Source organism: Ambystoma mexicanum, chromosome 4q, assembly GCF_040938575.1.
Source record: "Ambystoma mexicanum isolate Mex_15411 chromosome 4q, UKY_AmexF1_1, whole genome shotgun sequence".
NCBI lineage: Eukaryota > Metazoa > Chordata > Amphibia > Caudata > Ambystomatidae > Ambystoma > Ambystoma mexicanum.
This window is the reverse complement of record NC_090928.1, coordinates 895339959-895355617: the sequence shown is the minus strand read 5'-3', so window position 1 is coordinate 895355617 and position 15659 is coordinate 895339959. Positions and strand designations below refer to the sequence as shown.

Genomic DNA, 15659 nt, shown 5'->3' with positions numbered 1-15659 from the left:
TAGGGCACCTTCACCACTCCAGCTCGGGGGAGCCCTTGAAAGACCTCCCAAAGCTAGCATGGCTGGGGGCTAATGTGGTGCCCGTGGCGACGGCCCAGGTCGCCCATGCCTAAAGCCAGCCCTGCACCTCCCAGTGAATCATTGGGGTAGGGGGGACAGAGAGGAGAATGTGCAGATGGGGGTTGAGAGAAGGTGGGTGGAGGAGAGAGGGGGACAGAGCCATGGGCAGTCAAGGTTTCCTGAGTCTTGGAGAGGGTGGAGGAGGAGGAGCTGTTGAAGTCGTACACAGGCAGAGAAGGAAGTGGAAAGTTTGGCAGGAGAAAGCATGGATTTACAAGGTCATGGAGATCTTGAGGTGATGGGCGGAGAAAGGGGAGATTTGGCAGATAAGAGAGGGCATCCCTGAGATGTGTGACAGTGTGGGGAGGGGGTTAATTTGCCCTCTCCCATCACCCTGCTTAGAACCACCATGTGCTTGTGTTAATAAAAGGAATAAACACTTCCGGAAATTCAGATGTCTAAATATCCATGCAATTTTAAGCAAAAAGTGCTTATTTTGACCAAAGCACAATTGTTATGTCTTGTCTTTCCCTGCATGCATGGAATGCTGTGAGTGACTGACATGGAATGTTGCCAACACACCTTTGGCAACAATGAGAATGTTATGTTCTAAATGTTTCTGTGAATGTCAGTTGAGAAGGTGGGTTGACTGAGAGAGGATGCTGGTGGAAGTCTGTCCATGTAACTTACCTGATGTGGCCTACATGTATTCCTGTACCCTGGAGCTGGGACTCAGTAAAGATGTTTCCTGTTCCTACACCAGTGTCAGTGTCTTGCTTGTCCAGGAACCCACATTAACAACAATCTTAAATGAACTGCACACAACATGAGAAGACTTTGAAACCTAACAGAACATCCCTTGTTTTGCAGTTTCTCATGCGGTCGCCCGGTGACAGTTTATTTTCCACGGAGGATGACAACAGTCTGTATTTTACATACAGTGGAAAACCGAATGTCCTGGAGGTCAAGGAACTCAGCTACCAGGTACATGCTCTGCTTCACTCCTTCCTGTACCCTGCCTCGCACGTGTGCATTGTGTAAGAAAAACAAACACAAACTCTGCAGCATGGGCAGATTAAAACCAATAGCAGTTAAGTAATGAGACCGCTGGTCTTGCTGGTTTTGCACTTGCTGAGGAAATTGTTTGATTTGGGCCAATCGCCAATCTCCATGTCACTTAGTAGTAATCAATTTCAATGCAAATATGTAAGGAACAACTGTACAGTGTTCAGTCGGGTACAGCCCCAATTGCGTGTTTCTTTCTCCTCCCCATCACATCCTAGTTTCTGTAATCAGGTTCTAATCGGACACGACACACACACCATAATGTCATATTTCCAACACTCATCATTTCAATGCTCCTGCTATAGGAGCTTGACTCCATAAATGCTAGGGCGTGGTGGTAAGGAGTTCTGTGTAAATGTTCTGTGCTGTAAATGAAATACATATCGTAAATATAAAGAAAAGTTGAATGCACGTCTGTGGTTTTTGCCAGGCACTAAAGCAGACATTCAATGAAGCCAAAACACACAAGAAATGTCAATATTTTGCAGTCAGTAGAGGCAAAATGTTTATCAGGCCGTTGAAGAGGATGGGGGTGACCACTGACAGGTTATTAAATTGTATTTTGAATGTTTATTTATTCTTTAATGTGATTTAGTTAGAAAAAAAATCCAACTTTACACATAACACATTACTATACACTTCAGACAAAGGAAACTCAAAAATAAAAGAACAGATCAAAAGAAAAAAAGAAATGGAATAATAATAATGTGCCAAAGTAATACTATACATAAAATATTTGGCAGTAAAAGAATTTCAGTTAATGATAAAATAATCCTAAACATGCAATAGTATCTTTCAAATTCTATTACAGCTTAAACACTTAAAATAATAAGACTCATGAGTCCAAAACATTCCTCATCGGGTTCATGAGTTAATTACGATTTGCAATTTACATATAATTGTCCACATAGCGGAATCTAACTTTCTTAACGTTGCAGTTCTCATATTTCTCAAATCAAAGGACCCAACTTTGATTCAATTTTTAGCCATATGTTATGAAGAGCTATGAACAGGTGCATGTTACAGGGGTTCGTGCAATATAACCAGAATGACATTTCACTGATGGTTTCTGGATTATGCACATATTTACCAAGATGTAATATAATTGTACTAGTCAATGTCTGACATTCGGTTAATAAATGTTTGGCTGTCTCCAATGATTCAGATGTATTACAAAGGTGACAAACTCGCTCTTGAACAGGAATATTTTCCCTAGTTCCCAGGCTCATCCTGGTAGGTAGTTGTTCCATTCTAAAAAGGATGGTGAAGCGTCTGAGTCTTTTGGCAGGACAAAGATTCAAATATGCTTGAGGCTTCATCAAGGTGTATTGCCTGTATTTGATAAACTTGGTAGCTCTTTAATGTACTCAAATGGGCAAAGTTCACAAGCCAGTCCCATAGCTCCACATGTTTCCCAAGTGCGTTTTGGACTTCCTCCGAGTAGGCCATGCCTCTATGTGTCCAACCTATGTCTGCTAGGTATTTTGTCATTGATTTGAGTAGGGGTGAGGTAGAATATTTTTGGCCACTTCCTGATATATCATTGACAATAATGGATTAGTGCAGCAACTAATCATCTTTAGGAAGAACCCAGCCCTCTTTTTTAGTACTATCGCTTTTAGTGATGGTAGTCCCAGTTCTAATCTTATAAGGGCCATCGGAACCCGTGGGGGCAACCCCAGTATCCAACGCTAACATTTTCCTTCCATCACCTGGCGCCAATTTAAAATTTAAAATCAAAAGAGAGGAGGGCCTCAAGGCCATAAGTAATAATAGGGATAAATACTTGAATATATAGGTGTTGTGCCCCCCAAAGTGTAAAGCCACCCTGCTTGCTCGAAAATGTGGAAATCAGTGCAGTAACTTGAGCCGCTCTGATTTTACATACTTGTCTGCAATAACAGTAGTCACCATTGGGCTCAGTCTCTACTCCCAGGTAACAGTAGGAGGGTGCATATGGTATATTTATTTTACCCACCATCAAATTAACTCGGGAGGCTCTTTTACCAGTGAATCTCAACACTTTGGTCTTATCTAAGTTGATGGTCAAGCCGTTAGTGCTAGCATATTCCCATAAAGCGGTGGCTTTATCTGTTAATTAGCGGTAATCTGCTAATGGTGTTGTCTAACAATACCAAATCATCGGCGTATGCTAGCACTGCACAAGACGCCAGACCAATTTTGGGCGGGCAATTTTTGGCTTCTGCTATTGCTGCTGGTATATCGTAAACGTACAGATTATAGATGAGGGGCGCGGTGACACACCCCTGGATAACCCCGCTATTTTGGAACACCTTTTTAGTCATGTTGCCTTCTTGATTTAAGTCGAACCATGGTATTCTGATGCAAGAGTCTCAGATAGTACAGGAGTCCCACCGGGCAACCCATAGCTTCTAGTTTTAGCCACAATCTATCTCTTGGGATGGAGTCGATGGCAGCCTTGAAATCGATGTATAGGGTATAAAGTGGAGGCTGCCCCCTACTAATTGCTCTCGTACGTAATATATCCATCACCACGAGGTTGTGGGAAGTAGAGTAATCCCGCCGGAACCCACACTGAAATTTGCTTAATATGTTAGCATCATCTACCTATTTCTGTACTTCACCTAACAGCATTGAGGCAAAAAGCTTTCCTGTTATATCCAACATAGACAGGAGCCTATAATTATTGGGATCTAATTGGTTACCCTTTTTAAAAATGGGTATGAGAATTGCTGTTTGCCAAGAGTGGGGGATTCTTCCCTGGGTTAAAATCTTTTCAAATAACACAGAGAATAAATTGGCCCAAAATTCTGGGTAGTTCTTAATTACCACATTAGTCAGCCCATTAGGGCCTGGGGTTCTCAAGGACTCAAGGTCTTTTATTTTATTCAAAATTGCCTCAGAGGATACATCAAAAGGTGGATAAATTGGGGCATGACACCGGGATATATTAAGAGACTCATCGTCCCCTGAGTTTCATCCTTCTAAGAATTTTACCCAGTTCTCCCCACTGATAGGGTTGGCTAATTGACCTTTACCATTATCTCTAGACTCATTCAAGAGTGTCCTGTCCAAATACTAAGCGAATTTTTAGAGCAGATAGTCTGCACCAGCCTTTGATAGGCACTATTTCTATCTGCCTTTTTTTATATTCTTAATACTGGCTCTATATCTATTTTTGGCTTTTCTTACTCTATCGCAGTATTGAACTACTGGCAGGTTCATGGCCTTAATTCTACGGATTTCAATTCTCAACCCTCTCTTAGCATCTCTAATTTCTTTATTGAATGGGGGTTTATTGCCCTCAATTCTTACCATGTAACCCATTTTAACTGCAGCATGTTTACCCGAAAATGCCAAAATCCATTCTTCGATCGCATTAATGGAAATTATGTTAAAGTCCGGGAAGCTAGCAGTAAACATGGGTTGGAGAGCTTCCGTAGCCAATCTTATATTCCTCTCTGACCAGAGAATTCTTGACCCTGCACAATTAGTGCTTATTCTGCTGATATTCATTGTTGCAGTTGCAGATCTTGGTAGATGGAGAAAACATTGGAGTATCGCATGGTCACTCCAGTTGTTGTGAATCACTTTCATGTCAGTGACTTTCAGCTGCATATTGGGACAAATAAATATGTAATCTAAGGTACTGGAGGGTATCCCATTTGTCCAGGTATGTTTCCCTGGCCTATCACTGGGCGTACGGCCGTTGATCATCTCTAATTCCCAGGATTCAAGCAGTTGTAACCAACCTAAACCCTCCACCTCCCTTTTCTCGTGGGCCATTAGACACTTTAGATTAAGTTTAGGGTTAGATGAAATTACCCCCTCGCCCGTCATGTGGCAGTTAAAGTCCCCCAATACTACTACTGCTGCATTACCTGGTTTCATAGTCCAAAATGACATTAAATCCTGGAATGCTTCTTATAAGCATTCTCTGGTTACTGCTCCTGGTGGATTATATAGGCTTATGAGGAGGAGTCTTTGGGGACTACATTCCTCGCCATACTCCACCTCCACTGCCATGAGTTTGTCCTCTTGATTACAGTGAATCCTTCTGGAAATCAAAGTGTTTACCACCCCCATGAGTAATATCCCAAATGGGCGACCCATTAAGCCCCTTTTTGCAAATGTTTGATACAACACAAAACCATCTAATACCAGAGGGTCCATTGCCCAAGTCTCTTGCAAACAAATACAGCTATGTTTAGTCAAAAAATCGACGGAACTCTCAGGTCTCAGTAAATGGGCAAAGCCTCTGCAATTCCATGTAAGAAATGAAAATGCTCAATGGTTGAGTAAGGCCCCTGGGAGAGATTCCATCAACCATTTCAGCACTTGTTGCACTTCAGCTAGTTCAAGATTTTCCCCTTCGGATGGCTTAAGACAATTTGGTTCAAAAGCTGGAGTTGCCATGTCTTCTTGGACGATGCTAGGATCACTCTCATTCAGATCCACATCAATGTCAACGTCAACTGCCCTAAGTTCCTCTTTGTATTTCCTAATCATCCGCTCTGTCGATAAGAAAGTACACTGTAGGGCAGAGACATTGGGATTAGGGCCTTTTAAGGGTTCAACAAACAGAAAGTCATCAGATTTCAACACTCTAAGTTGGGGAACACAGTTAAGTCTGACTAAAAGCTCAGATCTCGCTAGCCAACTGTTTTTGCCAATCTGGTAAAAGTTCTTAATGAAGCAAATACGATTCTCATTAGTATCCTCAGAGTGGTTTCCACGTTTAGGCAACGTAAGCAACGGGCTATTTCCTTCGTCCACAGATCCTACTGTTTGCTCAAGGCGTACTGGAGATCTTAATTCTGCCCCCTGGTCCATTACTTCCAATAGTTCCTCATCTTCGACCAGATATATCTGTTTCTCTTCTTCCGGTAGCAGCCAGCTAGTTAAGCGGCCCTTCGCCATTGAGGACCTTGCTTCCGCTCTAGCTATTCTTTTCTTGTTTTTTTTTTAAGCGTATGTCCAACGTTATCCGGGGACCAGCTGTAGAGGGAGGGGCACTTATTTTTTTTTTGTTTTTTAGTGCGTTCTTTGGCAATCTACGTTGTTCAGTATCTGGAACAGTGTCATTTTCCTGAGGTACAACGTTGGCTTCAACATTATGAATGGATTCTGAAGGGTTAACTTCCACCTCTTCCGTACTTTCCTGCTCTTCACTTCCTTCCACTATGTGCAAAGCATCAGATAGATTAACTTCCTCCTCCTCACGGTGAGGCTCCCTCTGTTCTTGTGCCATAGTGAGGTTATTAGTATTTGCCAGAATACGTCCGGACATTTGTAATAAGATCTTGAGCGCAAATTGTAATGCAGCAACTGATGACTGTAATTCAGTGATCTCATTTGAGCCTGGGTACTGACATTTAGAATCATCCAGCTCTTTATCTGGAACATCCTCCATAGAAGCCATTACTAGATTAGGGGAAGCTGACAGTCATCCACTGCTTCCAATGGAGTTTTGTAGACCATGCCGAATGCTCATATTGCTTTCATTGTGAGGTAGTGTACCACTTACTACCATTGATGGTATTTGCATGACATCCCTCTTTGTATATTGAAACACAATTCCAATAGGGAGTTATTATCAATGTCATCACAATTGGTAGAATTCATTAGGGTACTGCCACTAGGGCCTTGGACTGCTGTCTCCTCAATTGTTGTTGAGTTAATTTCCAGAGATGGATTCACTGGAAAGAACCCAGTAATAACACCTTGGTCCACCGGCTTGGAGTACTTTGCTTTCTTCTTGGATTTAATCCCCTTCATATGAGTCTCCCTGTTCTCATTATTAGGTCGAATCTTGGTTTTCTGCAGATTATATTTGGATAGTGTGGCCCTTTTCCCCTGCTGCATTTCAGCAGGGAAATAGTTGTCAGGGTCAACCAAGATCCTCTATTCATCAGTGGGGTGCTCTCCACCATTTGACTTAGTGGCTAGCACGATAGTTAAAAATAAAAGGAGCTGGTATTCCCTTTTGTTACCAAAAAAATTGAAGAAGTTAACCACAATCCGCTGTGGATTTCCAACTAATTCCACCCCACAGGAGACCGTTAAGGCATTGCAGTTTATGAATTGCCCTAAAGTGGATATGTCTGGGTGCCCAGGATCAAAGGCCTAAGCCTGCAGTCTCCTGGTCATATTTCTTAGGCACCTAATTAAATGCCAATAATGACAGTATACAACATGCTCTGGTATAGATTGGATGGTTCGTAGGGGCTGATACTATGCCCTTATAACCTCCAAGTATTACAGAGTTGGGGAGCAGGGGCTAATGAGACCTTCAGGTAGCAAAAAATCGATAGGAGAGACCAGTGCTTAAGCAATATAAACTGTCTTGTGTCTATACACTGTCTTTGCACTGTGCCCATTTACCAATGCACAGTACCAAAGAGCCACAGTTAACTCAGGGCGAAGGCCAGTAAGGAGATACCCCAAAGGTACTGCTCCCAGCGTCCTACTCACCTCAGGGGCTTCTCCAGCCAGCCCAGACTGGAAAAGAGCCGACTGGGGAAAGCACGACCACGGCACACAGCAGGCTCGCAGCAAGCCCAAAAGGGGCAACACTGCAGGACACCACCGCCGTGCAAAAGCCATGTACAAAGCCTCACAGGTCCGGCTCTCACAACACCAATGCCAGCTCTGACCCCAACGACACCTCCAGGGGCCTCCGGGAACTCAGGGGTGCTCAGAGGTGCTCACACGAACAATGCCGTTTGAGCCGTTCAAGAAAAGGACCCTACGGCGTGAATGAGCAACGCGTGTCAAGCCGCACCTCGGCGATTACAGCGCATAAGGAACAGCGTTAAATCTGAGGCTGCCTCCGACACAAGCCACAACGTTATTTTGAATGTTATTTTTAAACTATTTTGTCAGATTGCTTTAGGGCCTGGGTGCCTGAGTTGTCCACCCTTAATTCACAAGGGAGCTTTCCAAAATGAGGGTGTGTTAGTGCGGCCTCTGGGTAGAACCTGCGAGGATAATGAACATGCAGGGCCCATTTGTTACTATATTACTCTTGGTTTTCACCTGGGAGGAGGTGAGCAACGTGGCGTGGCTAGGCGGTAGGGGTATGATAGTCAAGTGTAAAATAAAACTCTGTTTTATAGCAATGTGTTGGGTTGTGCACAGCTCCCATAATAAACCAACCTGACAAATTATGAAACTTTATTGCAATATGTTTAGAAAAATTAGTATGATAGTAGCTATATTTTCACACCCTGCATGGAAGACTACAACTACCACAATGCAAAGTAATTTTAGCCTTGAAAAATTCATAGGTGGATTTGCATTTACTATCAAGATTGAAAGAAACACTGCCAAAGAAAACGCATTACGATCACCTGAATGAAGCCATTTCTTCCCACAGCATACAGTTTTGTGTACCCCTCCCATTTCCAAACACCCATCCTGTTCTCCTCTTAAGGGACAATCATCGCTTTCTCGCTTGGTGTCTGCAGCCATCTCATGTTAATGGAACTTTAAAGTGCTTAAATGCAAAACTAAGACACCAGAGCCGAGCTCTTCTGAGCTGGGAGGCCAGATGCCAAACCCTGGGAACAGCGAAGCACTGAGAGCACAGCGTGTGGCAGTTTGGGTGCATGCTTTTCGTTTCTCTGGATTTGGAATCTCGGTAGATAATGTTTTGCTGGTGTTCGAATCCAGAGAGATCCATCCCAATTCGAGCACTCCCATGTTCCAGCAGACCCCACCCATAGGTTGCTGCTGGGGGGCAGACGGGCACCTCGATATTCTTGAAACACGTAATTACAAGGACCAAAGGTGCATGGAATCAATCTCAGGCACAATGGTTTGTTTGGGAGGGGGGTATGCAACCAGAAGGATATCTCACGCATCACTGTGCCTTTGTGGAAAGATACCACACATACTTCCTAAGTTTCGCTCCCATCGTCTCACCCTGGTTGCTCCTTGCACGTCCCCTTCTCTTCCTTTGCTCTACTTTCACGCCCATCTCTATCAACATTTCTCCTACTCCCACTTTCATTTCCATCCCTCGCATTCCTCCACCACCCCTTGGTTCTTCTCTCACCTGCATTTCCGCCTCTCCCACCGCCAGCACTTCCTCGCCCCATGTCTCCGACTTCCGCTGACACCTCTTCCTCTCTTGCTTTGCCCACTTTTTCATCTGTCCTCCCAACTCTATTAATGTTCTTGTATTTATTAAACAATGACAATGTCCTTGGTAACAGAAATGCATGGTTATAATATGCAATATAAAACAGGGAAGGGCAGGCCCACAGTCTGCTGCTCGCCCCTACCCCTACCTACGTAGACCTTGCCCCTTAATCTTTCCCATTCTGCATCTCACCTCGACCTCTGACCTTATCTTAGCTTGATCACCCCTTCTAGGATCTACAAGGCTGAAGTGAAGGATGCAATGTACCACTTGAAACATAAGCCGCTGATGTAATGCATATTGTTAATGGAAGGTTTGATGAAGAAATGTTTTTATATGTTTAATTCATATGAAAATGACAGGGCAAAGTCGTCAACAGTGCTCCCATCTTTCCTGCCAGTTGGATGACTTTCAGCTTTAGTTGAAGCTGCCTTCACCATTATTGGTGCATAAAGTCAGCCTTCAAAGCATAGGAATGCCAGAAAGCATACACAATGCTGAGATCATGAGTGCAGCGCAGTGATGGGTGACTGACACGGAATCCACACTGCCCTCAAGGATACCTTTTTTGGTTCCTTGGGGTGGGTTTCTTGCCCTCCAGGGACCTTTGTGAGACTCTTACTTGAGCAACAGGTCCTTTTAAATCTCCAATTCTCCGCCTGTGATGTGTTACATGTGCTGCCTCCTGGCAAGGGTCTCCTGTGAGCTTTCCATGTCTCTAGTTATAACATACCATCTCCACAGTTTTCAGCCATGGATACAGGTCTGGTTTGGGTTTGTTGCAGACCCGATTTTGATGGAACACATGTGCGCAGTTTGTGTTGTTATCTCCTTGGAAGACACTTTTGAGCTTGTGAGTTATTATGATCACTCCCAAAATTGCCTTATACTTCAAATGCACGTTTTTCAATGTATAGGCCCACATAGGGCCTGATACTGAGCGCCTTGTAAAATAAGAAAAGTGTTGTTCCATGATGGAACACCACTTTTTGTATTTGCTCCATATTATATGGCTATAGTTATAAAGCTGCATAATATGGAGCAAATAAGAAAAGTGTTGTTCCATCACAAAACAACACCTTTCTTATTTTACATGGAGCTCAGAATCAGGTCCAGATTCTTTTGAGGGCCGTGGGCCAGTTGTTGCAGCACCATTTTTGTGCAGCACCAGTTATTTGAAAAGGTGCTGTACAAATAATTGACGGGACCTATTCTACAAAACGATAAAATAGATTTGAACCTACCACACAGGTTTTAGAGGCAAGAGCTGCCCGTGGTGAGCTATCTTAGCTATTGTTAAACCTAAGAACAAAATATCTGTGATATAGAAGAATGAAATGAGTGCCTGCCAGTGGGGTACCCGGGGTGCTATTTTTTAAAAATAACTATTTTCTTTTGGTGAATCGTTAGCGAGGTAACTCAGCATGGTAAGCGGTAAGTAGTTGTATGTAAACGCTGCAGGACAGGCAGGAATACCAATACCTGCTCCGTCTTTTTCTTTTTTTCCTTACTTTGCTAATTTTGCCCAAAGGCAGTGCACAGAGAGTACTAGGATAACAGGGGCTGTACCTGAAGACAAGCATTCCTGCCTCTGTGGTCTGAGGCCTGCAATGGCAGGTACAAAATCGGCTCCGGGTCATCGGATCACGCTGGTGTTTTGCAGTATTTTTCGTGTCATTTTTTATGAGGGGCAGGCCTCTGTACTGGTTCCGTCTCCCTCTAATGCAAAAATCCCTCTAATCCAAAAATCAATATTTAATGTACCCTTACCATCAGTCCTGCCTAATCTCTGGGTTCACACCAGAGTCTCCGGGTTTTGATGCTCTTCTCCAGTTCTCAGGGGAAGGGCGTGGAGTCTCCAGGATTCCCTGCCCTCTAGGTAACTCCATCCACGCCTCAAGTGATTTGCTACAAACAGACCGCAAGCGACCAATCACATGTATCCGTGGGCAGAGACAAACTATTGAGCAAAAGTACCACTTATATTTAGGTCATTTGATGTCGAGTTTGTTTTTTTTTTAAAAAAGTGGGTGGGTCGGGCACAGACTAAGAGAAATCGGGCGGGGTGTCTGATGACATCATTCTCCGGGTTTCTCGTTTGCAAATGTGGGCAGGTCTGCTTAACATGCACCACCTACAAAAATACAGCAAAATGACTGTTTCACCAAATGCAGTGAAACAGCCAAAATCAGCTTGGCAGGCACCACAAAATCTGCCCTTACACACCGACGTGATGCACCTGCGTATCCCATGCCTCTATGCCTCCCGACTTGGCTCAAGGGACCATTCAAAATCGATGCAGGCTACCCTCTCCTGGAAATGTACTACTGACATGGCCGAGGTAAACTTGCAACTGTCAGTAAACATCACTAGTTTCAGTATTTGTATTGAGATGCCATAAGTGATCATTTCTGTGGTGTTAAGCCCCCGTTCCAAGGGATGGAACGAGGTAACGGCCCGGCAGCCCACATTAACGGCACAAGCAAAGCGAGGGCCATTAATGAGGGCTCCGGGCCGTTACCCTGTTCCAGCCCTCGAAATGGGTGCTTAAGGCCATTAGCACCCCGGGTTACCAAAGAGGTAACCCGGGGTGCTAAAAAATAAAGTATTTTCAGTCATTGAAAAAGGACGCCTTACGCGTCCTGTTCAATGACTGAAAAGACTGAGCTAAAATGGCTGCCATGGAAAGGGAAGGCGGGGCTCCATACAAAACCCCTCTTCCTTTTTCATAGCAGCCGGAGAAGCTCAGAAGCTGGGAAGCTGCGGCGGTGGCATGCGCCGCCACAACAAACAGGTAAGTGGTGTTGGGGAAGGGTGTGGGAAAAAGAAAAAAAAATAAGGGGACGGAGGGTCGGTGGAAGATGGTGGCCGGGGTAACTAGTCATCAGACAGCTTGGAACACGGGCTGAGATTGTATGTTCCGACACACGTTTGAAGCCACCTGATTGGCTGGCTCGCCCGTGTCTGGTGCTAATGATGCTTCTCCACCATACCTCACATCAGGTTTACAGTAGTTAGTGCACATTCACAATATGCATATAAGATTACGTAGCCTTCTTGTGATAATACAGCAATGATATTAATGGCTGAATCACATTTCAGGTCAGCTAAAAAAAGAAAATTGCAAAAATAAGTTTATAGTGTATCAGTAAAAAAACACAATGCCTTTACAGCTCTTTCTATTTCTTTAGGTCAATTTGGCTGCTCAGATCCCCTGGTATGAGAAGCTGGCAGAGCTCAAAATGCCCTGGAAATGGAACAAGGGCCCGGGTTCCCACATGTCAGCAATCCAGAACCTGAATTTTAAAGTCAGCAGTGGTCAGATGCTGGCTGTCATTGGAAGTTCAGGTAAGACCCAATATGAAAACATTCTCTTCTGCCAACTTCAAGGCTCCTATTGGCTATATCTAAAGCACATTTATTATGATTTTGGTATGTAGAATAATGTACTCTCATGAAATATAAGTATGTCTTAAGACACCTGGGGGTTGTGTGCCTGTATAAAACACTCAGCATGTGGCTGTGTACTTTGTTATCATACAGACCTCATAGGAGGTAATTTTCGAAGCAATTCTAGCTGCTTACAGTGGACCAGTAACACTTACACTTGTGTGCTGCTGTTCCCCTGCATGCAATTTTAAACACTCCCAAAGTATAGTAAAAAAAGTGAAGAATAGATGAAGGTGAAATTGCATTTGGGATTCACGTTTACTCAAATACGCTTTGCAGACAGTGTTGCATAATGGAGTCCAGTAGCATGCGCCTGCTCAGTAGCACGCGCAACATCAAATGCTCATCAGAGACGGAGGAGGAAAGCAAAGCGAGAATGCTACCTCCACTCTGCTTCCCTCCTACTCCTCGGAAAGGCAGCAAAAGGGCTGGTGCGTAAAAGTAAAGCATAACAGCATTTTACGCCTTACTTTTACGCTCCGGCATATTGTAGAACTACCCCATATCTTTGGAGGTATGTTTTTCTGTTTATTATGAAGAGATAGGGACTGTAATCCACCCAAATGAATCCCTCACCCCGAAATGCTACTGCTCAAAAGTGCATCGGTAGCTACGGCAAAATAATCCAAATATGTATTTGCTGAAGGGCACAGATGATTCATTTCGCACATGCATTGGTTGGAAAGGTTAAAGGAACATTGCTATCTGAAATTGCATCAAATGAATTGTGGGTCAGTGAGGGAAGATGAGAATGGTCAGCATTAGGTTCTCTGTGATTGCATAGAATTAATTTGTCGAATACGTTTTCGTCTAATTTATTTTTCTTTTGTTGTCTAATTCGATTTGGCTGCAAATATATGTGGGGGAGAACCCCCAAATCCTCTACCCAACCACCCCCTATATTATTACGATTACCCACCCCCACAAATATTTATGGCCAAATGCATTAAATAAATTGTGACGAATTAGAATTAGACCGATTCTTCTGCATTGTAATCTTCCTATACCCAGTAATAAACTAAATGATATTTACAGGTTGTAGTAATGGGCAGCAAATTAAATGTATTAGGTTGAATACAAAAATTGTTATGATGCGTGACCTATGAGTGGGTGTGTGGACTGTTGTGTCATCCTTGAGAGGGCACCATAACAGTGCTCAGTTACCACGCCAGATGGTCAGGAATGACTCCAGTTGACTCCTAGTCTTCCTCGCCCCAGCCCTGCTATAGTGATGTGTGAGCCAACCGGTTGCAAACTATATCATTAGAGCTCCATAAATGTTTCAAAAATAGCACCTCCCATAGAAGGAAGACTACAAGGCCCACACCTACCTTTTAATTATTTCTTGCAGCCTACATACAAGCCAGAAGATCAAAGTCTGGGCCGATGCAGAGTCTGCGGGAGAAGGTAACGAGCACTGGGACGAAGAAGAGTAGGACTCAGATTAAAGGGGTACCATTAAGAAATAAATGAGGCAAAAGCAAGGCACAAAAGCCTGATAATCACACAATCACAAGGGAAATCTCATCATGAATCTACACAGCGCAATACTAACAAAAACAATCTTAGGGACGTGTCACCAAGATGAAGCATATAAGGTAATACAAGCATGGCGGGTGAATGGAGCTAGCAACTTGAATCATTGTGACCGCAATGATACCTCTGTTATAGCACCCCTGGATAGCAATGGGTAAAGGGACCTAATGTTGCTCATGACAATTATCTGATAGATCCATCTACTAAGAGTAGAGGTGGAAGGTTCCATACTCTTATGTCATTACACCAAAATAGACAAAGAGAGGTTATTGTGTTCTGAATGAAGAGGAGCACGTCCCAAATAGATTTGGACAGCTCTGCTTACATCAAGGAGGTGAACACAAGAATTATCAGGGTGCAAGAAGGCAAAGTGATTTTCGGTTGTAGATTGGACTAATAAGACACTTCAGGTAAGAAAGAAAGGGAAGCGCTTAAAAATAGACCTTCTGGGAAGAAAAGTAGGTGGAGTTTGGAAGAAACTAAGGCTAAAACTTCCCTCAGGAGTCCAGCAGAAGAGGAACCTTAAACCAGAGAAACTTGAAGAACGTCTGTCGAAGTGGTTCAAAAGGAAAACCTTAGTAAGTACCTTAGGACCAAGGTAGGATCCCAGTGGAGGAGAGTGAATTTTTATATGGTGCTGTAAAAGAAGAAAAACCTATAACTGTGAAGAAGCAAAAGGCTCAACTTAAGAGTTCCCTCACCAAGGATGTAAACAAATCTTTCTATGGATAACCCAGTTGTAGGTAGGCTTGAGCAAATGCCTCTCTCAACAAGGAAAAGACCTGGGAGGACAGGAATGTCTCCCTGAAGGTATCTTCCTAGAAATTGCTCTTGTGTAGTATTTTGAGGGAGCCAAAATGTGCAACTGCACCTACAGACCAATTTACTGGTCTAAGTCTGCAAGATGTTTTGCTCCAAGTGCCCTCCTCCTACGCCCTGATTCCATACACCATGGTAACACTTTTGTCAGTGTGAACAAGGTTGCCAAACCGAGGCTCAAAATAATTTAGGGCAAATATTAGAGCTCTTATCACCCTCCAGTCCAATGACTTTAGGGACTCCAGTTTGGTCCTCTTGTTCTGAAAAGTCAGAGATACCACGGGACACTTAATGCTAGCTTCGGTCATTGCTACTACTTGTTTGGCAGGACTCGGCTCCATACTGTTGGCCAACCTTCACCAGAGAATTGTTACTAGGGACTGGTTCATTGGGAAATGAGTCTCCTATTCACTGAATTCAAAAATGACAACTGAAGAATGTGCTGAACTAGGATTCTTAACTAGGCTGTCTCCCAAGGCACTGTGAACACAAAGCCTGCACCACCTGTTTCACTTGTAACCACTGATGAGCTGGAAAGGCTGGAACCTTCAGCCAAGCTTGCAGGGGAGACTGGAGCTTCTGAGGGGAAGGTAAAGCTCTG

The 15659-nt window shown here is 43.7% G+C and overlaps 1 protein-coding gene across 1 annotated transcript in view; it reads left to right on the top strand.

Moving 5' to 3' along the window:
- The first annotated feature begins 936 nt into the window (after positions 1–936).
- The window catches only part of ABCG8 (ATP binding cassette subfamily G member 8), a 288385-nt gene continuing 273662 nt past the window's right edge, over positions 937–15659 (top strand). The window contains exons 1-2 of the mRNA XM_069608460.1: positions 937–1044; positions 12445–12601. Of these exons, the coding sequence (XP_069464561.1) occupies positions 937–1044; positions 12445–12601 (265 nt within the window). The remainder of the gene's footprint in view (positions 1045–12444; positions 12602–15659) is intronic.